At 34.7% G+C, this 24518-nt stretch overlaps 1 protein-coding gene and 1 long non-coding RNA gene across 9 annotated transcripts in view; one reads left to right on the top strand and one right to left on the bottom strand.

Annotated features, from left to right (window-relative positions):
* The window catches only part of ATRNL1 (attractin like 1), a 494732-nt gene that overhangs the window by 179572 nt on the left and 290642 nt on the right, over window positions 1-24518 (top strand). For all 8 annotated transcript variants that reach the window (XR_005821433.1, XM_040563153.1, XM_040563155.1 and 5 more), the window contains exon 21: window positions 6665-6717. Coding sequence is in view for 7 of the 8 variants with exons in the window: in XM_040563153.1 (XP_040419087.1) it covers window positions 6665-6717 (53 nt within the window). In the remaining variant the exon portion in view is untranslated. The remainder of the gene's footprint in view (window positions 1-6664; window positions 6718-24518) is intronic.
* Window positions 104-11481, bottom strand: LOC121072904. Its single transcript, XR_005821434.1, has 3 exons — window positions 11293-11481; window positions 1498-1571; window positions 104-265 (listed from the first exon to the last, which is right to left on the bottom strand). It is a non-coding gene; the product is annotated as an uncharacterized LOC121072904 (long non-coding RNA).

Here is a 24518-nt window from a genome sequence, read left to right on the forward strand (position 1 = left end):
GATGTCTGCTCTTCCAAATTCACCCTTTTACATCCATAAAAGTTTGTGTGCATTGCTGCCAGAAACATGGACATTTGCAAAGAGTGCCAGTAGCATAGGATAAGGCCGTGGACACGAGGTTTTCTGGTTCAGAGTAAGTAGTAACAAATCACTGGCCTCGTGAAATCCATTTTGTTTCTAATTCAGAAAGGTTCACTAAAATATATACTTTTTTTTTTGTGTGTGTCCAGGTAGTTCCAAATGATGACTGTAGTTCACATAATTCCTGTACAGGGGAAGAGATGTAAAAACAATCTTAAGTTTGTTAAAAAATCATATTTGATCTCATAAAAAAAAATCATTTAATTATGTTGATTACATATAATTAGTTAATTATGTGATAAGTTTTTCACCTGTTTTAAAGTTTGTTTTCTCCTGTAGTGCAATGCCTTTTATGATTGAAATATCACTACTTCAAGGAATATACAAAAACCTTGTAACACTATTTATTTTTGATCTGGAGAAAAAGGATTTGAGTACAATGAGGGAAATTTGGAAGTGGAAAATCTGCTTATGAAGCTAGAATATGTATATATTTTTTTCTCCTGGTGAGATCAGCCTAGATTAAATATATACATTACTGGCCTAGGCCTTTTTTCATGAATTATATGAAGAAGAGACAAATTAATCTATAGAAAAAACATTGTTTCGAGACATCATTATATGCACTTGCAAATGACAAAGCACATTAATTTGACATACAATACATTTTTCAGTAAATATATCATCAAAATTCAATTATTATATTTGAATCTTAGCACTTTAGTGGAAGAATAATGCTGCTTCTGAATCTTTTAAATGTATTTGAACTTCCAATACATGAAACAGGTGGTTTTCTGGTGTAGCAAAGCTCTGCTGGCTGTTGCATCACTCACATTCACTGACAAGTCTGTCTAACCATTGCAGACCTAGGAAGTTTCATGGTTGGAAGATGTGGCTGTTCCTTGGTAGTTTTGTATAAAAACTATTGAAACCAAGCAGGCCTAGCTCAAGACCTGGGAATTTTGTTCTCTTGTAAAAATGTGAATCAGGACTGCAGGTATCACTTGCTTACTGTTCTGGACTGGTTAATATCCCAAGACCAGTATCTGCCATTGTTGGTGCTTTAATTCAGGGCTCACCAATCCTGAGCTGAAAATAGATAGTTTCTATGGCATTTCTCCCAAAGTGCTATGAAGTACAGTCAATTACAGCTAGTGGCTTTAAGTATGTGATTTAAGTGCAGTAATATGTAGTAGTATGTCGTAATGCTTCATAGTCTGGCTATGATGCCATATGTCGAAGTGTGTGGTTAGAGTAATCTAAGTTTAGTTTTACAAACAGTGCTGAACTTTTGGTTGCAAGGTGTGCCGAGTAACCAAATTATGTTGAATAGTATTTCAATATTAAAAAAAAAAAAATCATAGTGTCATACCACTGTGGTGTTGGGAATATAGAATGAAAACAGATTGTTCTCACCATCAGGAGCTGGGACAGGTACATCAGAAGCAGGAATTCTGCATGGAAGACGACAGCAGGAACAAGACCACTGGCTAGACAGGAGGCAGAACGAGAAATAAAAGCTAGAACATGGCAGAACACTACAGCAGATGATGAACAGTAGTCCTAGAGGACATTATAACTCCTCTAAAATATGGGGCCACTAGTCAGGGCCCTGGAAGAGCTTTCTAGGACCTTTGGTCTTTATTTTTCAGCAACTTGTTCCAGTTGTAGTGCTGAGAACCCAGGAAAAATCAGTCCGAGACCTGTCTATGACTATAGGAAGGTCAGAAATATGATGGTTCTTCCCTGGATTCTGTAGAATACTGTGTCAATTTTTGCCTATCAAAAATCTCAGTCAGAGGGACACAATATGAGTTATGGGTTGTCATAGTAGAGTTGCCTATATCTAGGCCAAAACAGGATCCAATAAATCTAGTACACCCATCTGACACATTTTTGTCTTCCCTGACAGTTTGGCATTACAAACAAATGCAGTTAGAGACTGCAGTACTCATGTTACTCCTTCCATTCCCCCTTTCCTTTTTGCTTCACTTTTAATTGAAAGAAAAGGCTTAGCAATTAGTTGGGGCAGCAGAACTGCAGAAAATCCTGCCTTCATGATCAAAGGTTAGGTGAATTGTTATAAGAAGGTCTCCAGATGATCACATCTTTAGTCTAGATCACATCTAGGTTGGTGTTACGTTTATTTACATAAAGTAATGGAAAGTACTTGATTAAAGGAGATACCAGTAAGCACAATAAAAATAGACCTTATATATTTGCCATTTCTTTAGCTTTCTTAAGTTTAAAAGATGTTGATATAGTGTGCAAAATCATATACATTATGAAGCTCGAACACAGGATCATTTGTAAATGTACTCTTACAAAAAAGGCCTTTCATCCGTTAACATAAATTAAAATCTGTGAGTCTTAATGTACACAAGCTCTTGGAGACATACATGGTATTTGAAAAGAATGTCAAAAATTTCTGGACAAATGCATAAACAGTTAACTTTGCCAATACATTACCAATTTAATGCTGATTTCTGTTTCGAACTCCCAGGAAGTACTGGGACTGGAGAAGAAAGTGGTTTAGTTTTGAAAGGATAATTGAGGGAGAGGTTGGAGGATAACTGTTTATAGCAGGCCATGAGAAGGTCAGTGAGCTTGATGAATACCTTCATACTGGAATAAACCATAGAACTTGTATCTAACCTGGTAGGAGCATTCCTCCATTTGTCCTTGTAAATGGGAGCTGTCTCTGGAGGCGTGCCGGAGTGGAACTGCTCATTCATTATTACCACTTAAAGCAAATGACCATAGCCCTATGGCACATAAAACAGCCAGCATAACTCCCAATTCACAGATATGAGGCATATATTATGCTTCAGATATGGTCAAATCTGTAACTGTCTTTTGGAAAATGTACAAAAATTTCTACAATGAGGGAAGCTTATAAAGAAAAAAATCAGCAAATAGAAAATGTTGTAATTGGAACCGTAATTAGTGACTAATGCAGAGCAATGCATATGCTTAATGAAGCAGGGTAGGATTTAAAGACAAAGCTAAATTTAGTCAGAACCTACTATATATACTCACATGTATGATTTTAGATGTATTCCTAAACCTATTAGTTTCATCTTTTTACTGTAGTGAAAACTAAGTGTTTTCGTAGTATTTTTTGAATAGTTCTATTTTGTATTAAAGTTGACGTCCTTAATTAGTAAGAACTCTGCCTCACGCTACTGCTAATATACATTCTGAAAGTGTTTTGCACCAGGGGACAGAGGGAGAGTGTAAGAGAGGTGATGCAAGTTTTTTTTTTTCTCTGTATTTCAGTAAGAAAGGAGAGACAACAAATAGCATAATAAAGTAGATGTTTTAATAAGATAGAAAAAGAGGGGGAATACAAATAGTAAATTTTACATCCCTTCAGATGCTGAGAACTCCTGGTTCAGGCAGCACTGGATGATCTCTGGATGCATTTTCCTTGGCATGCTGCACAGATCCTGCCCACAGAGAGGTTCCTTCTCCCTCCCATATTGTGTGCACTTGCTCATGCTTATGTGCAGGCTCCACAAGACAGTTGACCAGGCATGGCTTGCCTAAGATCACTAACTCCTTAAGTACAGCAAATTTTGCAACACACCCAATACAGAAAGTACAATGTATATGAAAATATATCAAAATACTTCACTGTGGTGTAATTCATTTTTTTTATTATGCCTATTTTATCATTTCATCATGGCTAGATGTAAAATTGTTTTCAATTTTGCCCTCAAGATTCTTGAAGATCACTACCAAAATTGTCAGGAAATTAATAATTATTGGTGTTTGAATATTTATGAATATGTTTACATTGCAAACATGTTACATACCTAACAATTCTCGTATTAAGCATTCTTTTGTGTGTTTGTTTGAGTAGTGAAACCTGTGGTTGATTTTCATGGATTTTATGTATTCTCGGGTGGTTGTTTTTTGTTTTGTTTTCTGTAATGTAAATAGAAAGATATGTGCGTGATGCTGGAAATCCTTGGGTTTGTCGTCTGATTAGAAAGGTAGCTGAGTGGTGAAGGGAAGCTGTATGGAAATAGCTTTCTTTTCTATAGACATTTTCAAGAAAAAGAAAGAAAAAAGGAAAGAAAAGTCCCATTCTGTGAACAAATTAAGCTTCTTTCAGATCCTGGGACAAGTTAGCACAAGTGAGTGTTGTGGCCAGCAAGTGTTCATAGCAGAGTTTGTTTTTTGGCCCATGATGGAATGTTGTTAATGTCCCACAATGGAATATTGCTACAGGTGGTCGGACACTGTTCTTCCATGTAATACATTATGTAGTGATATGATCAGCAAGTAGCAAGCTAAGATCTTTTTTCCCTTTTTTTCAGACTCTGAATACACAGTTGTTTATGTGATTTTTTTTGGTATTCTGGTGTTAAAAAAAAAAAAAAACAACAAAAACCAACAACAATATATATTCTGAATACTGCTTGTCTTGTAATATTCTACTTCTGCCTTTGAAGCAATTTGGAGGGGTAAAAAATAAATAAAAACTTCCTGTTACAGTAATCTCTATCATTATAATTTGTTACATGATATACTGTCTTTTTTGTGTAATAGGTAAGATGGAAAAAATCATGCATACAATGAAAGAAAAATATATTCTTTTAAAATCTTCATTAAAAAAGATCTTTTTCCCTTAATTATTTCTTTCGAAATTGCCAACCTAATGGCACTTTCAGACAAATATTCAAATATTTTTATGAGGCTAGTCTGTTTAAAGAATTTAGTATTTTGTAATCTTTGGAAAAAGTTCATCAGGCAGACCCCATGCTATTACTTGAGATAGTTCTATCATCTCCTTTGTAAGTACATGCAAGAGAGATTTCAGCATCAGTCCCACTTTCCAAATACTCTGGAAAGGACTGTAGGTTTCTTGTGGACAAGACCATAAGTTTTGTCCTAAAATTAAAGCATATGCCTTTTTGGTTTCTTGGAGTTTAGGGAAAAGTTTTTTTTCTATGCCAAAGTAATGGTGGTGAATTTCGGTGTAGCTTACTCTGCAAAGAGGTCTCTCTCTCTCTCTCACTGACATGAGAATAGGAATGGGCAAGGACAGAGTCCAGAACATAGGTACTTTTTTTTTTGTGTGTGTGTGTGTTCTGTTTTGGTTTTGTTTTAGTATTACTGTTGATCTGTTGATTATTTTCATTATGATATTGTAACAAAGATTCAGGGAGGTTCTCGACCTGTTTTTAAATAACAGTGAATACGGTAACAAATGCCAGTTAGAAAACTATTGAAGAGAGCAACAGGAAGGAAAACATTATTCTACAGTTTGCAACTGGTTAGCTGATATGACATCTAAGTGAGAAAGTTTTTTAATATCACTCACAAATAACATAACAAAAAACAACAAAAATATCCTTGCAATTTCAGTTTCTCTAAGAGAGCAAAGTAATGAAAAAGTAGTCCAAGGTATTAACTGAGCCAGATTTCCTGTGGGAAAATATTTCTATGAAATTTAATAGGCAGTGATAAGTTTTCTCTTTGTTTTATGAACCATTCTGTATATTTAATAGAAAATTATAATCTTGCTGGAGACTTCTGTGAAATAACCAAGAAAGCCAAGAGCAGGGTAATCATTTTGTATTAACATATGTGGTGTTTTTAGTGAAATGTTATGTAACTTAATTTGATCACTATGATATTCTGTAGGATATTCTGTGTCTCTGAATACAACCATGTATCTTTATTTGTAAGAAAGATATTTTTCCATTTTTTTTTTCATGTATATGTTTTGCAGCAGCACCAATCTGAATACAGTACACTGTATTCAGCCTAATTTTCACCTGATGCCCTGTCCTGGTCAATGACAAGAAGCAACTGCCTCTGAAATTCAGAGAAGCTGAGTAGCTGAGACACCTCTGTGCTTATGGTGCTACATACCCAGCTTCAATTTCTGGCCTCAGAAACAGTTGTCATGGACTAGTTACAGCAAGGTAGTTTAGGACTAGCCTATCTAGAGCAGTCTGCATAGCTTTGGAGCATGTCTAGGTTCTCTGTAATTCTGTGAAAATGTAGTCATTATTTAATGCTTATGGGTATTTTGAAGGAATAGCATGAGCATGTGTGGAAGGTGTCAGGAGTAAAGCCTGCTCTGGTGGTGTTTCAGGACTGTGTATGTTAGAGGGAGATGTAAGTTTCTGAAGTGAATGATCCCCCTGACTCAGCTATCTTGGAGAAAGCCAGTGGAGGGATCAAAACCAGCCAGGGGGTGAGCAATCCCTGAGGCAGCACAGATAATTAGAGATCCTGTGCTCATCCTCCCTGCCTGGCTCCCCTTTATTCATTAGTGGAGACATACCACCTGAGGTGAGTCCTACAGTAGGCATCCATTTTAAGCATGACTGCAGTGCCTTATTCAAGAGCCAAGTCACTCTGGGTTCCTTTTGAAAGGAGAGATAGGTGCTTCCAGATAGTAGCACACCCTGATTAAGAACTATATCAAATACCTTTATTTCCCTGTGCTTGCATTGCTAGTAATCAAAGTCAAGATATTTGGAATAAATATTTTAGCTGCATTTGTGTTAAAACTATGCTGTGTTTAACGGGAATGTTTGGTTTTGTCTTTTCCCCCCTGCAGCTGTGACTCTGAAAATAGGTATCTTGGAAATCCACTTAGGGGAACATGTTACTGTGAGTACTTATATTTTTAATGTTTAGTGCTTAAATGCTGTTTACACATTGTGTGACAATTTCATTACCTCTGAAAAACTAAATATTTTACTTGGGATTTTTTGAAGTTAGGGCATGTTGATAGTTTGAAAAGTAAAATGTCCCACTGGGCTTTTCTGGTTATTACTTTGTCCAAGAGAAAGCAAATTAAAGTCTACAGAAAGTTGAATCCTTACTCCTAGGTTAGAGGCAGTGAACAAGCATTATATTTCTGTATGTGAACAAAATGAACATATAATTGTCTCATTGTTTAAAAGACAGAATTTGTGATGGGAGAATGCAAATAGGCAAAGCAGAGCATTTCCTGGGGACAATGTGAATGGCTTAGCTGGTATGCCTCCTAGGGACATGACGCACAGCTGCTCTCCAGAGTATCATAAATGGTAGAGCATGTGTGTTGTCTCCATGTTCTTTTAGTTGTAGAAGAGATGCCTCAGGCAAATTAACTTTTGAAGCATTACATTTCTGATAGTCTTAATGAAAGACCTGAAGGGATGGGAATGCTTATTACCCATGTGCAGAAATCCCTTCAAGAGCTGTGCCAATTTTGCTGTGCCAATATCAATGTTAAATAAGAATTTTAATCATCATTAAAAAAATGTGTTGCTGGAGAACACTGTTTTATCTCCTGTGACTTTTGCACATACCTGCTCAATGTTAGACGACTGGATCAATTTATCTATTATTTCTTAACACCATCTCTACCTCCAACCTAAATTTGCATAAAGATGTATCTCTGAATATATGTGTAGCATCCCTTTAGAAAGTTTTGTTTTAGAATCTTTCTAAGGCATCATTTGCCTAATAATTGATTTTTTTTCTTTACTACTACCTCTATTTACCTTAAATGGTTTGCATCTACCAGGTATGTTTTACACAACAAAATTGAAGTATACATTATTACAGATGTTGGCATATCCCTAGGCCTTAAGTGTTCCTCTTGTCAGTTATTTAAAATTTTTGCTTTTTTAATCACAGACAAGTTCCAGTGTAACACTTCCAAACGGAGTTCATTTTTAAATATTTTATTTCCAATGTAGCACCTTCATTATTGACAGTTTACGTAAAGTAGACGTGATTGAAAATACTCCTAAAACTGTTCTGAAGATGCTGTTAATAGTAATAATAATAATAAAGTAAATCCACTTGTTGTTTGTCTCCATAATACATTTTTATTACTTCAAAACAGAAATTTCAGTATTTACGGGATTAGATATTTGTTTTATAAATGGTATAAATTCAAAGATGGGTAATAAGTACACGAGAAGTTTGTAGAATGAAGAGAGTGCTATAGAGACTATTTTAGATATGTGCATCAACATTTGTTTAGTCTTTTAAAAATAAATGCTATTACATTTAAGAGATGGAAAAGAAATGACAGTAATGAGATTTGTAGACCTCAGGCACCTCCAAGAAAAACCTTATTTTTGCTATCATGTTGCAAGTTGGGTCTATAAATCATATCGGAGACAAATTGTACTATATTCAAGATAGCCTTTCACCTTTAGCTTACTACCATTATTTTTCTTCTGTCAGATTTCAAAATATTTTTAAGATCCTGTTGTTCTGGAATGATAAATCTTCTAATACTTTCAGTTATTTAAAATTTAATGTATAAACTATTTTCAGGGTTATTTTATCTGGAGGTAAGAAGGAGCCTGAACTAATTTAAAATAATGGAATTCTGTTTCTTACATGTAGTGGTTAATGCATCATAGTGGGAAATAATTTTTTAATTTATGGATAACTGACTGACCTAAGATTTCAGTGACAATTGCTTATTGGCATCGTACATTACCTGCTAAATCATGTATTAAATATATATGCGTCATAAAGTGATGCTTTGATTTCTTATATGTAGAAGTATTTTAAGGTATGACTTTACCATGGACTGTAATTTGTGTAAGAAAATGTTTTGCTTTTGTAGAAGATACACATTTGGATAATATTTTTCTAAGCTTATTTCACTACTCTGTAGGAACTTTCTATTTAAATACCTCTACTGCCCTTTTTCTTCTCCTTGAAGTGAAGAATATTCTTATTTTCTACATTATAGGAATACTTGTTGCTCAGGAGGAAGGAAAATACTGAAGAAAAACAAATGAACAGAAAATAGTGTATTCTTATCAGCAGCATAAGTTTATGAGAAACGAAACTTCTAGACAAATTTGTTTCTACCATTTAGTATCAAGATCAGTGAATGGTACTGAAATAGGAATACAGCTAAGAATTTGCTGTAGTGGTTGGGATCTTCAGGAAAGTTTTTAGTCACACGCTTGAGTTTAGCAATCTTCAAAGTGGCTATGTTTTATGTGCTTAAATTTTACTTTACTGACTTGTGCAAATGCTATCCTGAATTGGAATGTTTTTCCGAGTCCAAACTTTAGAATTCAGTCCTGAGTGCACGGCTAACTTTTGTATGTTATAGGATGACCTCAATTTCTCTTAACAGCAGGATTGAGAACACTTGTTCCCTTAGAGAAACTTCCTGCAACTTGTGATATTGTGAATACCTTCTGCCTTGTAGGTAATTCAGCTGTCTCCATCTTTTGCTCTCTGCCTACTTTGCCTCTCTCTTGCCTAGTCCTGTGTTCCCTCTTGCCTGTCATCGCTGTCTTCAAGCCTAGGAAGGGGAATGCAACTGGTATTGATCTAGTATTAATACCAGTAGGTTGTTTAATTTAGTAAGTAAAGTCTGAACTTAATAGTTAGCCAGTGGGATAGCACAGATTGTTTTAATTCCTTTCTTATTTGTTTCTTCTAATGATGATGTAGGAGAGCAAGCAAAATATTACTGCTGTACACAGATAATGCTGAGATTGTAGAAGTTATCTGGGTACTAATGAGAACAGAGGAGAATTTACAGACAGATCCAGCATTATCAAAAAGAAAAAGATTTATGTAGAAATGAGATTTAGATAGCGTGTTGAAGCACTGTATAGGCTTAGTCTAAATACAAATACTATAACAAAAAGCTAAACAGAGCAGCAATGTCACCAAATCCTATGGGTGACAGGAGCAGCTTATTAAACATCAGATTTCATTCTAATATGGTATTTCGAAACTTGGCAGCACTGGCCATAAGTAGTTTTCCTACTTTGTTTGAATTATCAAAACTTAATAAAAGTAGAGTAGGACATTCATAATAGGCAGAGCCTTCAATGCTATATTATCCAGATTGTGAGAAAATTGCAGTCCATTGCTTCTAATAAAATTAATTTCATTCTTCATGGCTTCTTTGCATGACTGAAAAAGCACAACAGAGAAAACGAAATTCTCAGAGTATGAGGATGAGAACAAACCTCACCCATAGATACAAGAATTAGAAAAGTACTGAATGTATAAGAGAATGTATGAGCAGCTATATGATGGACTATCTATTCTACTACCACGTTGTCAGTAATGGCTGAATACAAATGTCTCAGAAAGAGTATAGCAAATGGGCAACCATACAGTGATGTATCCCTCCCTCTTTACATCCTGCAATTTGCCACTCAGGAAGCCCATAAGAGGAAGGATTTCCTGGGCCAGGAATGTTTGGTATGCCATTGTTTAGAAATATCAGAGAAAACCTGATCAAAGATTTCTTATAAATAATAAAAAGGAGAATATAAGTACAAAAGAAAGAGTTTCATGAATTTAAAAATCACGGTTCTGTTTTCCTTTGTGAATATTCTTGTAGGTTGAGAACAGGTCTGCTTCTGGATTGTGCCTCTGTGTTTCTAGGAGGGAGGCTCTGTATCTCCAGGCCTTTCTATTAGAAGCCAATCTTTCTGTGCATGATCACAAGCTGATTCAATCCATATAAATGAATTTTGAGTGGAGGCCAGAGATGGTTGTTCAGCTGACTTATGCATGTACACAAACCATAAATATAACATTTTGTCATGATGGATATGTATTTGTTGTTGTTGTTGTTCTTTGGTATCTGAGCCAGTGTGATGTATAACAGTGACACCTAGATAGTAAAGTGTGCATCCAAATTGGTGGATTAGTTCTTCACATGTCAGCATTAGAAATATGCTGCTGTCAGAACCAGTGCTCCTGGGTGCAAAGAAACATGCAGCAAAACCAGATGGTTTTAGACCGATTGTGAAGAATTCCTGGGATGAATGCCACTTTCGTGATTTTGACCTGGGTTGTATTCAGGCACAATGCTTTAAATCATAAATGGATAAATAATTAAACCAGTGCTTCAGAGAAAATGAGAGTTTAACTACATAATTCATGATATGTTATGTAGATGGTAGATTATAGGCTTGCTAACAATCACTAGTTTTGAAAGGATATTATACTCTCCTGCATAAACCTCTTTTAGAAAACCACGTTGCTATGGCTGAAAACTTTCCAAAATTTCTGTTGTATGTACATTAGTTGGAGTGTCACAGTTCCAATGCTACATTTGAAGCAAAAACTACAACTCTTTCTGATACTACTCTGTGCGCAGGCATGAAAGCTTACAACAAATCAGTACTGAGAGTGTAAATTGCATTATTCACTGGCGTGGTTGTCAGAATTTCCAGATGAGTCACTTACCACTAGGTGTGCAGAAGCAATTCCTCTCTTCCTTTTGTCCATTTTGCTAAAGTTCTCCCCAGGAAGAATGTGAGCAGAAGCATTTTCTGTGGTTCAGGCAGTGCTGAGCTACACTCCTGGAGCTGAGCTCCCAAGAGTTGCGTATGCAATTGACAATTCCTAGCTAAGACCATTTGAGTAGCCAGCCAAGAAAAAAGTAGTTGAAAAACGTACACAGCTATCTTTGTTATTTTTCCCTTTTACCCTTTAAAACACATTTAGTTCATTTAATAACTTCTGGCTACTACCATCAGCAATGAAAAGCAGGAACTAGTAGCTCCTCCACTTCTGCAGATGGGTTGCTCTTTTGAAACAGGCAGCAGTGGTCGGTTACAGGGCAGGACACTTCATAGAGCATGAAACTCATACATTCTTCATACTGACCTTTGAGAAAGAGAATCCAGTAATGAATAGAGGTCAGGAGAGGATGGGTCACTTATGAAGAAAATTTAAAAAAGCAGTGGGCCAAATAATTCATGGATTTCTGTAAAATTAAAACCTATTTATTGATCTCCCCCCCCCCCCCCCCCCGTCTTCACCAGAATATTTGTCTTTGGAGATTTGTTGGATTTAAAGCCTTTGAAAAAAGAGCAAGTATTAATATCTACCCATAAAAGAGTCTGAAAGATTGTACAAATTTTAACTGTTTACCTAGCTTCATTGTGTTTTCCTCCACAACTCTTTCTAATCTTCCTCTCAGCTCTGTGTTTTATGAAATGCCATTTGTGGAAGCCTTCACACAGTAAATCAGCAGCCACCACTGCAAATGTTCTGGCTTGCAGCATATAAAAAAGGAAGGTGGTAGGCCCATCTGCAGGAGCCTTAAGGCTCAGTTCTACTACAGAGCCTTGGCACCACTGAGCTTTCCTTTTCAGCCTAGTGGAAGTGAAGGGAGTAAATAGAAAGCCAGAGAAAACATTGCGGAGTTCTCACATGTTCATCGCTAAAAAATCCAACGTAATAACTAGCGAGAAAACAATACCTATATATTTTTAAAAAATCTTTGGATATTTTAAATTTAATTATTACCATTTTATTTTAATGTTATTTTACTTAAAGTACACTGCAGGAAAAATATGATCGTATGTGAGCTACTAAATATTTTGTAACAATTTTTGGGGGAGCAATCTGAATAATAGGTTTAAGGCTTTACTGTGCAATTCCATGCTCTCAGCAATAAAATAATTATAGTTTATAACACTATTGCTTGCTTCCTTGAGGTACATACAGAAAGGATAGCAATATGCAATTCTCTTGGTATACCAGCAACTTACCAAGATGAGGAATGATACTTTCATATCTGAAATTGGTGAGGAAGCATGAAGTGAAAGAGAAAGCTCTTAAGATAAAATCTGGTATCTGTGCAGGGAGCTGAGGAGGGAGAAGGGAATTTTGCTTCTGGCTGTAGAACCTTGTAAGGATTCTATTGCAGTCCTGGAGCTGCAGTAGCCCCATTACTGCTGATACCTCAGGGCTTCGAAAAGGGCAAAATAAAGAAAGGTGCTGGTCCTTACCATTATTCCTACTCTTTTATGAAATAGAATTTTAATTTTGAATCTTTTAAGTGACATTGTTACACAAAGTGAGGGGTACCTAAAACAAAAACAAACTCTTGTTTCTTATATCCCTTATGTCTTCTCATATCCAAAATGTCCATTCATTTAAAATTCATGTCACTTGATAAAAAATGAAGGCAAGTCTTAATTACTTTTTGATATCTGGACTTTGGAGTAAAAGTGCTGGTATTCCTTTAGAGTGTTTATATTTTTCCTTTCTGACTTTTTTTTTTTTTGTGATAGTGCTAACTAGAAAGATGCTTTGATATAGAGAATAGATTTTAAAAGTAAGTAATTTATTGCAGCATTTTACCTCTAATTACTTTTTAGAAACTTCAGTTCGATAATGTCTCAAGCCAAAAGGGTAACATAACACATCCTTGTTTATGTTGTCAAAATACATTTCAGACCCAGTCATTACTATTTGAATCTGCTTATTTTTCTTTATTTTTTTTTTCTGACTTTATAATCAAAGTTCTAATATAGGACAATTTTCAATAGCAGTTATAAAATGATGGTATTTGTAATGTAATTTAAAAAAAAAGGAGGGGAGGGAACAAAACTTTTGAAAGAAACCTTTTTAAATGCTACACCAAATTTTCTATGTGGTCAACCTGCTTTGCCATAATCTGGCACAATGAAGGGGTAGAAAACTAGGTCGTCATCTTCACAGAAGAGTTGATTGACAGCACAGACATAAGCAGCATCTGAAGAGAATTGTTCTAGGGGTACGTGGGTGGTAGATCTGGAATGACACTTAGCTCTGGTTGCTCTTAGTTTGTGAGTAGCTCTCACAGTCAGTGAGCACAGTTATGAGATAGCTGTATGCTACAGATACAAATAGACCTGAGTAGCTGTTGAAACATGTAATGCAACCTGTCAGCAAGACAAAATGTGATTTTTAAGCAGTGTGTGTGTATATGCACATGCATGTATATGCATTCATGAACTTAGAGCATGATATCCTTTATTAAAAAATAATTAAAAAAAAAGCCTGAAATAAAACATCTTCTAGAGGTGGCCATAAAGCACTAGATGGCAGACTTGCTATACACAGAAAATGATTAAACTCAAGAACATTCCAAGGAGAGTATTTTAGAAGATAAATAGCAAGTAGCACTTTTATTAAAACTGTTAACAGGGATTTTCCAGGCATTTAAAAATTATGTTGAAACTTGAAGGGCAGAAACAATAAATTTTAGCTACTGAAAATGTGTATGTTTTAGTTGAATTGATATCTACCAGCAGTTAGATTCTTCACTACTGATTTGTAGAATTCACATTTCCTTTTAGGACAGCATTAATTTAAACTAGCTACATATTGCAATTGTAAAGCTGTCATGCTTGACTTAAAATAACTAGTTCCACTGATTATACCTAGCACTGATTGACTTTGATACAGAATGAGCCAATTTTTATTCTTTATAAATACAGTACCAATAATGCCTATCATTGTCTTTAATAAGTTCTATCTAAGAGGAAATCTTAGTGTTTCAAGATTCTTGTGGAATGTTTTACTTCAACTCAGATGTTTCTAGGTAATTTGAGAAAAGATTACTCTCAACAAACCTACTGACTGAGAACATATAAAGAGCAACACAACAGATAAAGAGTCTTTGCCCTGAGCTAGAATAACCACACAAATTGTTTCCTTCCAGGGAATTAAAACAATAACCACGCCAAGATTCTTAAGCTCCTAATAAAGTATCATGATCTCACCCCAGGCTCTGCATACTCATTTGCCAAATTCTAGGTTGGCTTGTAGTTTTTTTGGTCAGGCTAAAGAAACAGTATTGTCGCCAGTTATCTGCAGACTTTACTGTGAATAGGTGAATCCTTCATTTATATATATATATATATATATATATATATATATATGTGTGTGTGTGTTAAATATATAAATATATATATATGGGGGATTTTCTTTGTTTATCTGTTTCAGAAATCACACTATATTTTTAAAATAAGGATTATTTTCTTTCTCTGATAGCTTTAATGCATCAGTGCATTTACTAGCTGGCATCTCCTTGCATGTACTATTTATGTGATGTTTGATAAAGTAGATCATTTTACTGTAGTGACTATTTGTTTTGAAACACTGTTTGTTTAGACTACCTTTAGTCCAATAAAGATGGCCACTACCCTGGATGAGCTATCTAAGTCCTAAGCAGAAGAGAATAATAGATAAACGGAAAGGTATGCAAATAAAATTCCAAATTAGACTTTATCACCTAATTGTCTGTTCCATGGGTACTATAATATTTTAATATTATTATATTGTAAATATAATAAGTACTATTGCAATTAATTAATATGTAATAATGTGAAACATTATTATTAATAAAAATCTAAATTTTGAAAAACTTGGCAGGACATCTGTGAGGGAGACTGGCTTGGAGAACTCATTCAGAAGAAATACTTTTCACTGTAGGAGACTCTAGCCCATGAATGAAACAGTTTTTTGAATCACAAGGAAACTGATGCAAAGATCTGCATATACACAATGTTTTACATAGTCTCTGTATTGACCTGGGATTCACAGGGATGGGTATTTTTGAATCCTTACGGTGTGCTGTGTTTGTATTTGTTTTTCCTAAGATGCCCACAAAGATGGGGACTGCCGCTGCTCAAACACCTGGGAGGCCCCAAAGGTCCCCAAGCCTGAAGTTGTAGGAAGCAAATGGAATAGGAAAGGATCCATCAGTGTTCCTTTAGTTTACCTTCTGTCAGTGAAGGGAAAACCAGCTCTTTTACCTTTGTGATGGGTTTACAGTTGAATTGCTTCCAGTGCTTACTTCCCAGGGAAAAGAGAATTCTTGATCAGAGGGACTTTGAGGTAAGATCTGTAGTAAAATCTTGAAGCAATCGAAATAGGAAGAAAAACAAAAACAAAAGCCGACTTTAACAGGAAAGGGGTTTATGGTTTGTAGCAGAATTTCTGTTAGATCCTTTGGGAGTTCTTTGAAAGATGTGGTCTACGCCAGCTGAGTATTTTTCACCACTGGCAAATATGAACTGTTAAGGATAGCTTAGTGTCTTTCATTATAACAGGCTGAGCACCTAATGCAACTGTCTTCTTATCACTAGGTATGTTATTCAGATATCTTGAGTCTTGAACCACCTAATCTTAGCACACATTTGTAAAAATCAAGAGAATATTCAGTAATATTTTCTGCTTTAGAATTAGTAATGTGAAGTTATTAAAGGGTATATGGGTGAAAGGCTCTGATCATGTAAATAGAGGGTCACTTCTGCTTCAAGACAACAGTAAAACCTTGGATTTTATCAACTTTAAGAAAATTTATATTATGTTAAAATATTGGACATTGTCAAGTTTGACTTTCTCTTTGACTGGCTAACTCAGCTCAATTTCAGCATATTGTAAAGTAATCTGTGAGACCTTGTTATTAGTTTGTCACTTTTTCTTAGCTTGAATTGTAAATATTGTTTCAAAATACGTCCTGGAAATATAACCCATTGACAACAAAGTGTAATTTACTAGTCACTTGATATAAATGGTAATGCTGACATAAAATGGAAGAGCAAACTGCATGAGGTCAAAATGCAGCAATACACATTAGCAAAATAGAAACAATAGCAAACAAGACGTTAAGAGAAATTTGAAAAATGTCTCTGTCAGGGAGTATGAAGATACACTGGTAGAAAAGTAATATGTATATATTTTTGATTTGTCCTTTTATATTTACTTTTATGAGTAAATGAATACGCTCTACTGTGTTACTCCCTTAAGGGAGTGTCACGGCCATTAGAATAATTTTGGAGAAACAACAAGCTGTGAAAAATGTGAGCAGAAAAATCTTAAAAGGGCAAAAATCACACTTTTTTATTCTTTGTCAATGAAGTGACGATTTCAGAATTCTAGTCTTGAGTAGAAATGAATACCACATATATAGTTTTATGAAAATAAGGCTAGACAGATTTTGAAGTGTTAGAACTTTAGGAATTAGGCTTTAGGAACGGCTAATGAAAGATAAGATGAAGAGAGGTCGTTATTAAAATGAACAGTAGACTAAATAATGGAAAGAAAAAAATAAATTCCTATGAGGAAGATGTTGTAAAATTTCATCATGCAAATATGTTACTTCGCTCATGTTCATTGTAATGGATTGCTCAGCATGATAGAATCATGTAAGTGATATGCATGATCAGTGGTTTTCAAATAGCAAGAGCAAACAGTCTGTCATAGTATTCATTATAGTTTGATGTTCATTTTTGCATGGTAATCCAGTTCCTAGAAGACCTGTGTTAAAAAGTCAGTATCTGATATCTTTGAAAAAAAATGGAAATCGTTCTGTATGAAGCTACTCATCTGACAAAACAATAAATGAGAAGAGTTTTATTCCATTGGTTCGTTTTGATTAGCAATACTTTCTTTCTGTGGCCAAAAGGGTCATAAATTAATGAAAACACAGCTGTAGCCAGTTTCTGTTTTACAGAAAAAAATAGTGCTAAGAAAATACAATATTACTTTTAATGTCAGACAGTTGTTTGAGGTGGAAATTAAGTATTGCAAGTTATTTCAGAAAGGAGTTGGTGAGCCTTGCCACAGTGGCCAAGGTTCCCTCTCTGAGGCAAAGAATAAATCTCCTCTGAAGAGTAGGTCACTGCTTTGGGGTTGAGAAAAAACAGCATTTCAGGGTCCATTTTCCCTCCTTCTATCATTTCCATTTGGTTAGCTTAAGCAAACATTTTATTATTTTTTGTACTTAATTGCCAACCCTACAAGCTAAACTCGCAGGGAGCGAGGAAAAGAATCTGGATTGATTTCTTCTTGTTAGCTTGTACTCTCTAACAAGAGTTGAGGTATTTCTTCCTATTTAAAAGCTGTGCAGACTAGATGATTGCAGCTATGTAATCTCATTTATAAATGATTGAAATTTTAATATTCCATCAATGTTTTTTGCTGAATTGGCACTCAATTCCTTGCATGAGCCAAAAGCAGTAAGAATTTTATTATTTAAATCAGCAGATATTACTTTAAGTATACCTGATCTTATTTTAAATGAAAAGGTGTTATCTTCCATCTTCTTTTCAAAGTTCTAATGCAAAAGTATTCTGCTGTCCATTGTGCAAGTATGGTGCTTTAGCATAGCATTTTTTACAATACAAACACTTGTTGCAATTCATGACGTTAAAATACAGGAGACTGGACATTGAGGTATACAACATGCATTTCTGTTCAGTATAAACTACAATTTTGCAGAAAGTTCAAAAAAAAAGTCCTTATTTACTGTAAGGGATTTTAGTCTTCGGAACTAACACGTTAAAATTGTTTGAGAAACAGCAAAGGATATCAGCAAAGTTGAAACATCTCAACTTCAATTTACATTGTGTGTTTTGTACAAATCATGTAGAGTTGAGCAATGTGGAGGACGTTCTGACATTTGAGACTGTAGATATAAGGCTTCTTAAGCAAAGTTCAGCTAGATAATGAGAAAAATGGAGAAAAAATTTTGAAAATGTTGAGATATTAAAGGAGTACCTACTTATCTGTGTATATTTATAGCCATTTTGCAAAGTACATGTTCTGTCTCCTTGTAATGCCTGATCAACTAGAGGTTACTTTTTAATTGCTGAGGTCTGCATTAAATTATTGAAGAGCCAGGATAAAAACTATGCTAATAATCCAAGTAAAAGTGATTGTATGAAAATATGTACTGAAGTTGTATGAAAACTTGGGCATGTACATTTACAAAAGCATGCGCAATTCTTTAAGTATTTTTTTGCATATTTGACATGCCTGAAGTAGTTTTATGGGCATTGATTCATTTTAAAAATAAAAATACCTTTATTTCTAAAAGGAAACAAAGTACCTTGTTTATAGGGATTATATAATACACTGAACATAATAAGAGCAAGGCTTAAAATAACCTTGACAAAAAACATCCTTCTTTGGCAATAAAAAACGAACTTAAAAAATAATTTAATTTTGTATTTTCATAGATGTTCCATTTCAGTTGTCAGAAGAGCAAATCAGAGACCTTTTCAATGTGTGTGAACTATGTATCTAAAGAAAAATTAGACTCAAGTTAGAGATCATTGATGCTAATGTTTTGCAAAGTAATTTTTCATGTTAATTATAACATTAATGGAAATGTTTTAAAGCATCCAAAGCATCTAGATCACAAAGAAAATTTAAGATAGAAATAAGTTGGAATGTCTTCCCTTTTTATGTGAGATATATTTTCTTGGTTTTCTTTTTGTACTTTGCTCTCTCCCATTGTTATAACACTTCAAGAATATTGCAAGAATTAAGATATAAAAAAGATTGCCCATTGTGACAAAACAAAAGATCATTTACGGAGCAGTCCTTACTATCAAGTAGTAATACTTACATTTTTGACTAGACATAATACCTGTGGCATGGGCTTTAAAATACGCCATAATTAGAGAAATCTAGAACTTTTCCCTAAAACTGTTTTGTAAAGAACTGTCAATTGATGCACTTACTTTTCTTTGTTGTTACGTATTTTTCTAATACTTTGTTCATAGTTCTCTAGTTCATTGCTTTCCAAACTCTGTTTGTTGACCATGGTGCTGTGTAGAACTTTTAAAGGGTCTGCAGCATTTTCTAGAACGTCCATCAATTGTTGTAATCTTTTCAGTTAAGACTTCGGTGAAAGATGTGTGAAAAAATTGAGATCTAGTTGTGGTCTGTGGTTTAAAAAAAAATGGATCATTTTAAACTCTATGCTTAAAGAAACCAAGGTAATTATAACTGTTCCTCAGCTTTTAGATTTCAGTAACAAGTCTTTCCTTGCTTACCATAACATTTACATACCTATGTAATTGTTCCTACAACAATTACATTTTAAAACCTATGTCCAGACTTAATTAGCCTTCTAGGTCTTTCTATAGTCAGTAGAGAATCAAGGATTACTCATCCTCCTTGTTGAGAATATCTGTCTTAGAAAAACATCTATTGTCTTCAGAAAGTTTTAGTCAAGGTAGAGTGAGCCTAGACTATTAGCAACATTTAATTGAGTAAAATATTAACACAGATCAGATTTTTCTGTATCTGGCCCTCTGTTAGGATCAAAATTGACAGCTTACTATGCCTTTCCAAAAAAAAAAAATATTGTAGGAGAAACAATTTGTGTTTAAAATAATATTTAGTTACCCAATTTGCTGGTTATGACAGTAGTCCCTATGTCTTTTTGTAGGCTTTTTAGCCTAGTTCATCTTTTTAAAAAGAAACACAGATTTGTTGTTGCTGTATGTTTTTTAAAACTTTGAACTTCTGTGAAATTCATTCTCACACAATCTCTCTACATGGAAAGAGGCATATAAATACTAATTGCTAGAGGTTTATAAAACTCATTCCACTCTCATCATGTATAGCAAGAAATGCAAATTTTGCTATTTCATAGTAAAGACTTCACAGTAAATGACTTTTTGTTTTGTCACAATGGACAAGCAATGTTGGACACCAACATATTTTAATATAACAATGAAAATGAGGCAGTGGATGACTGTTCAATACAGATGATGGAATGAATCAGCTGCTCTGAAAGTTCAAAACAATTATCCTGACTGAAAATAGGTCTGGTGGTAACCCCCTAACTTTGATGTAATACAAGTGGAACTTATTTTGGTCACAAATGAACTTGATTTATAGCATTTGATAATGGAACTTGGTTTCCAGAGCAACATTTTTGCTGACAAAGATGAATATAAATAGAACTGTTCTCAACAAACTCTCAGTGAAAATAGAGAGCTGTCACTTTGGAAGAGCAGGAGAGAGGCAAACATTTTGTACAATGAAGAGGTTAGGGTATAACTTCTAGAATCACCATGAATAGAGAGTTCCCTAAATAGAAAAATGTGGGTAGAATGACTGTGATGTTGCAGTCATGGTGGGTTGGGGGAGTGTTCAAACTCTAACATTAAAGGTGATTTCATGAAATAAAAAATAGAACAGTAGTATTTTATGGGGTTTCTTTTCATAATATTAGTGTAATTTGGTCATGCAAAATTATCATGAAAATGTACCAACTCAGGCATGTAATTGCCTGTTTGCCTTTTACTGTAAAGAAGATATTGAAATAATGTTACTGGCGGGAATGAATGGTTGAAATATAGTTTCTTAACTGTGATCTTAAAAGTTTTTATTAATATGTACATAGTTGTGAGTAGGCCAGACATTTATTTAGTGAATGAAGAGGTTTCACATATTTTTGTTACCCATCCTTTGCTAGTAAACATTTTGATTTTATGTTTCGTGGCTACCACTCTTACAGGTGTATCATCTCTTACTTCAAATTCAGTGGCTATCTATCCACCATAATTTCAAGTTGTCTATAGGGATTCTCTCTGAAGTAAGGTCACTCTGGCAGCTTTGGGTGTCCCTTAGCATGCTTTTCAGCACGCTTTAATTGTGATTATAAGTTATCAGGAAAAAGTATGGAAAATCAGTCATTGATCAGGTGAAAATCAAATGATCCTCAACATTTATAGAATATGACTTTTTGTCACAATGGAGAAGAAATGTTGGACATCAACATTTTAATATAACAGTGAAAATGAGGCAGAGAATGACAGATAAGGACAATGGAATGAATCAGACAGTTGCATTGAAAGGCACTAGGCTTTGTTATGTGTGGGTCTGGTAGCACACTCTATGGCTGTATGTTATGTACTGCAGTACTTTTGACTTAGAACTTTCCCAAAACTTTAATTTTGGGGGTCAAAATACTGAAAATAGAAAGTTACAAGACCCATGAATGTGTTGAGTTGTATATATTTTGCTCCCTTGCTGGGAACTCAGGTTCATTCTTTCCTCCCTGCTGGCAGGAGTGAACTGGGATGCTTTACGGGAAGGACCTGGGGAAGGGGAGAAGCAACTCACAAAGAAAAGCAATTTCCTAGAATTTACTCCAGCCTGATTCTTAAAGTTACTTAATAAAATTCCCGTACTGAAATATGCTACATAGGCAGTGGATGCCAGTAATGTAGAAGAATAAAGGTCATTAGCATGATGATTTTTGACTTGCTTTTTTAGTAGGGCAGTATTATACAATTTTTAATATCATGGCTATATACTCTTTCCTCTTCCCCTCCACAATACACAGAGTGGAACTGTTTGTGAGGTAGAAATCAGTGATCATGTAGATGAATGTGTATGTTCCTTTCCTATTATGTTGCAAAAGTTGAGAGAATCACAGTGAGTGATGGAAGGAGCCGCAAAATAAGAATGATCATATGTAGTGTTATATAATTTGAAATATTATGAAAAATTAAACTCTAAGTGTTTTGGATTGGCAACTCACAATTAATAGATGTTTTTGTCCTTGGTCTCTTTTGTTTCATTTCCTGCCCTATAAAATGTGACTAATAGTGCCTGCTCATCTCACAGTAATGTTATAACAAATTCATTAACTTTTCTGAAGAACTTAGAAACTGGTAGTGATGAATACTATAGAAAGCCACATTAAAAATTAATTTGGTCTTTAGAAGAGGGTTTGTGTAGTGTGTAGTAAATGAGGCATGGGCCCAGCACTGGGTACTGAGCATTGAACAAAGTGCTGAATAGCTGCCCATTAAGTGAGCGCTCACCCAAAAATAATTTACAGGCAACCTTGATTGTAGTGGTTCATTTTACAGTCTTGATATTCCTCTTTAACATACCTTTTGGTACATAACTTTATCACTAAGTTACATTACACATATCCATTTTCTCAAATAATATCATAATTATATATTCTTAGAGGGTTTTAGTGGCACTCAGAAATAGTGAAGTAAAACTTCACTAAAATCTCTAAATGTTTCTGTCCAGCCTTTGTTCTTTTGGAAACAATCTGGCATTTTAGAAAACACAGTTTTCTTTTAACATAAAAGCTCGAGTATCAGAATAGGCCCATTCCCTTTTGGATGTGAGCATAAAACTCCCATATTAAGCCATATTAGCCATGTTGAAGGTTATGGCTTTCGGAAAGAGAACATTGTCTTGAAAATTAACAGCAATATTAGGATTATACTATTGCTTTAAAATTTTATTTTCTCATTTAATTGAGTGACTTTGCCTAATTATTGTTGTCTTCTCACATGTGCTCATTACTGACATTTTGAATTGATTTTAATAACTTCTTTTGACTGTGAAAGCAGTAAATGGCTTTGGAAACTTCAAAATAGAGGTAGGAAAAGGCTCAATAACCACAAGTCCTTGTTATATTTGACCGTTGATGTCAGAATTGTATTGTGGTCTTATCTCCCAACATTCTTTTTCTATTTTATCTATTCAATCTTCATCTATTCAAGGATTTTTTAATACAAAATGAAGGAGTGGGCTTGGGAACAGAAATTAGACTGTAAGACTCCCCTCTGCCTGCTGAGTGCCTGCGTCATTCGACTTCCTCTTGCCTCTTGCCATGGGTGTGCAAACTGAATCCTTTTTCCCTGGAGATTTGAGTCCTGCTGCTGCTCCTCCCTTGTCTACACTAAGATGACAGTGACACACAACCTGCTAGGCAAAAATGGGAAGAGCTGGTTTTAATACTACCAACAAGAAGGGAGTGTGCAACATGGTGAGATCTCTGAAGAGGAGGTTATGCTGCAGCACCGTAGTGGCTGAACTCTGCAGTAGCTGAGCTTCATAGCCGAGTACTGGGCTGGCTGCTTGAGAACCTTTGACTCAAGATTGTAGATTCAAAATACAGCATGTGGTGGTGGGATGTGGACTCGATGCATTTGTGTAGGAGATTTCTAGGTCCTCAAGAACTTTTACATCAGGAATATTTCCTGAACATTTAGACATTGAAGTTCAGGGGAGTTATGGGTTATACCCTAGTATGTGGCTGTTTAAATTCTTTCTGCCTGGCACTTGAGTCACCTGCATCTTGTATCAGATTTGAGGTGAAGGTCTGGACTGCAGACCAAACATGCTAGGCATTTTACAGTCATTTTACAGCTTGAAGTGGTGGGATTACTTCTGTTATGTGATAATGTCTCAGTGACTTTCTCTCACCCATTGGTGTGGGGAAACTCTGAACATACATTCAAAAAAAACAATTATTTTTATTTATTTTTACTTCAAAAATATTAAGTGGGAAAATGTAAGCATGAAGGATATTGATGGCAAAAAAAAAAAAAGAGAAGCTGGATATTAACATTGTACTGAAACAATCTAAAACTAAAATGAAACAGTCTACTGTATAGTATTTCCAAAAGACTGGAGCTGTTTAGAAAAACAGGTAACTGTTAGAAAGTTGATGTGGTTCAGGTAAATTCTGTTTGTTCCCTTTTTAAAAATAAAAGAATGCAACAATCATTCTGTAATGTCATTAACATTTTTCCATAGTTCTGAGGAGAATCTATGCAGTGGTCAACATAGTTAACTACCTGCTGTCTTTAGAAAATCATTATAGCTAGTTAACACTTTGTGAATTAAAAACGTGCTGAGAATTAAATCTAGATTGAAGAAATGTGTTTTGAACAAAGGTGGGATTCATTGTCTAGATTTTTAAAAATTTATTTCTGTTTAAATCATCAAGTGTAAATCCATATGTAAAAAGATATGTGAAAATAAAGATATCTTAAGAAAAACTAAAAAATGTAACTTCATTTTTTCTTATGGAGAAATGAAACCACCATCAAAACAAAATAGTGTATCAA

The sequence above is a fragment of the Cygnus olor genome, chromosome 7 (assembly GCF_009769625.2).
Source record: "Cygnus olor isolate bCygOlo1 chromosome 7, bCygOlo1.pri.v2, whole genome shotgun sequence".
Taxonomy (NCBI): domain Eukaryota; kingdom Metazoa; phylum Chordata; class Aves; order Anseriformes; family Anatidae; genus Cygnus; species Cygnus olor.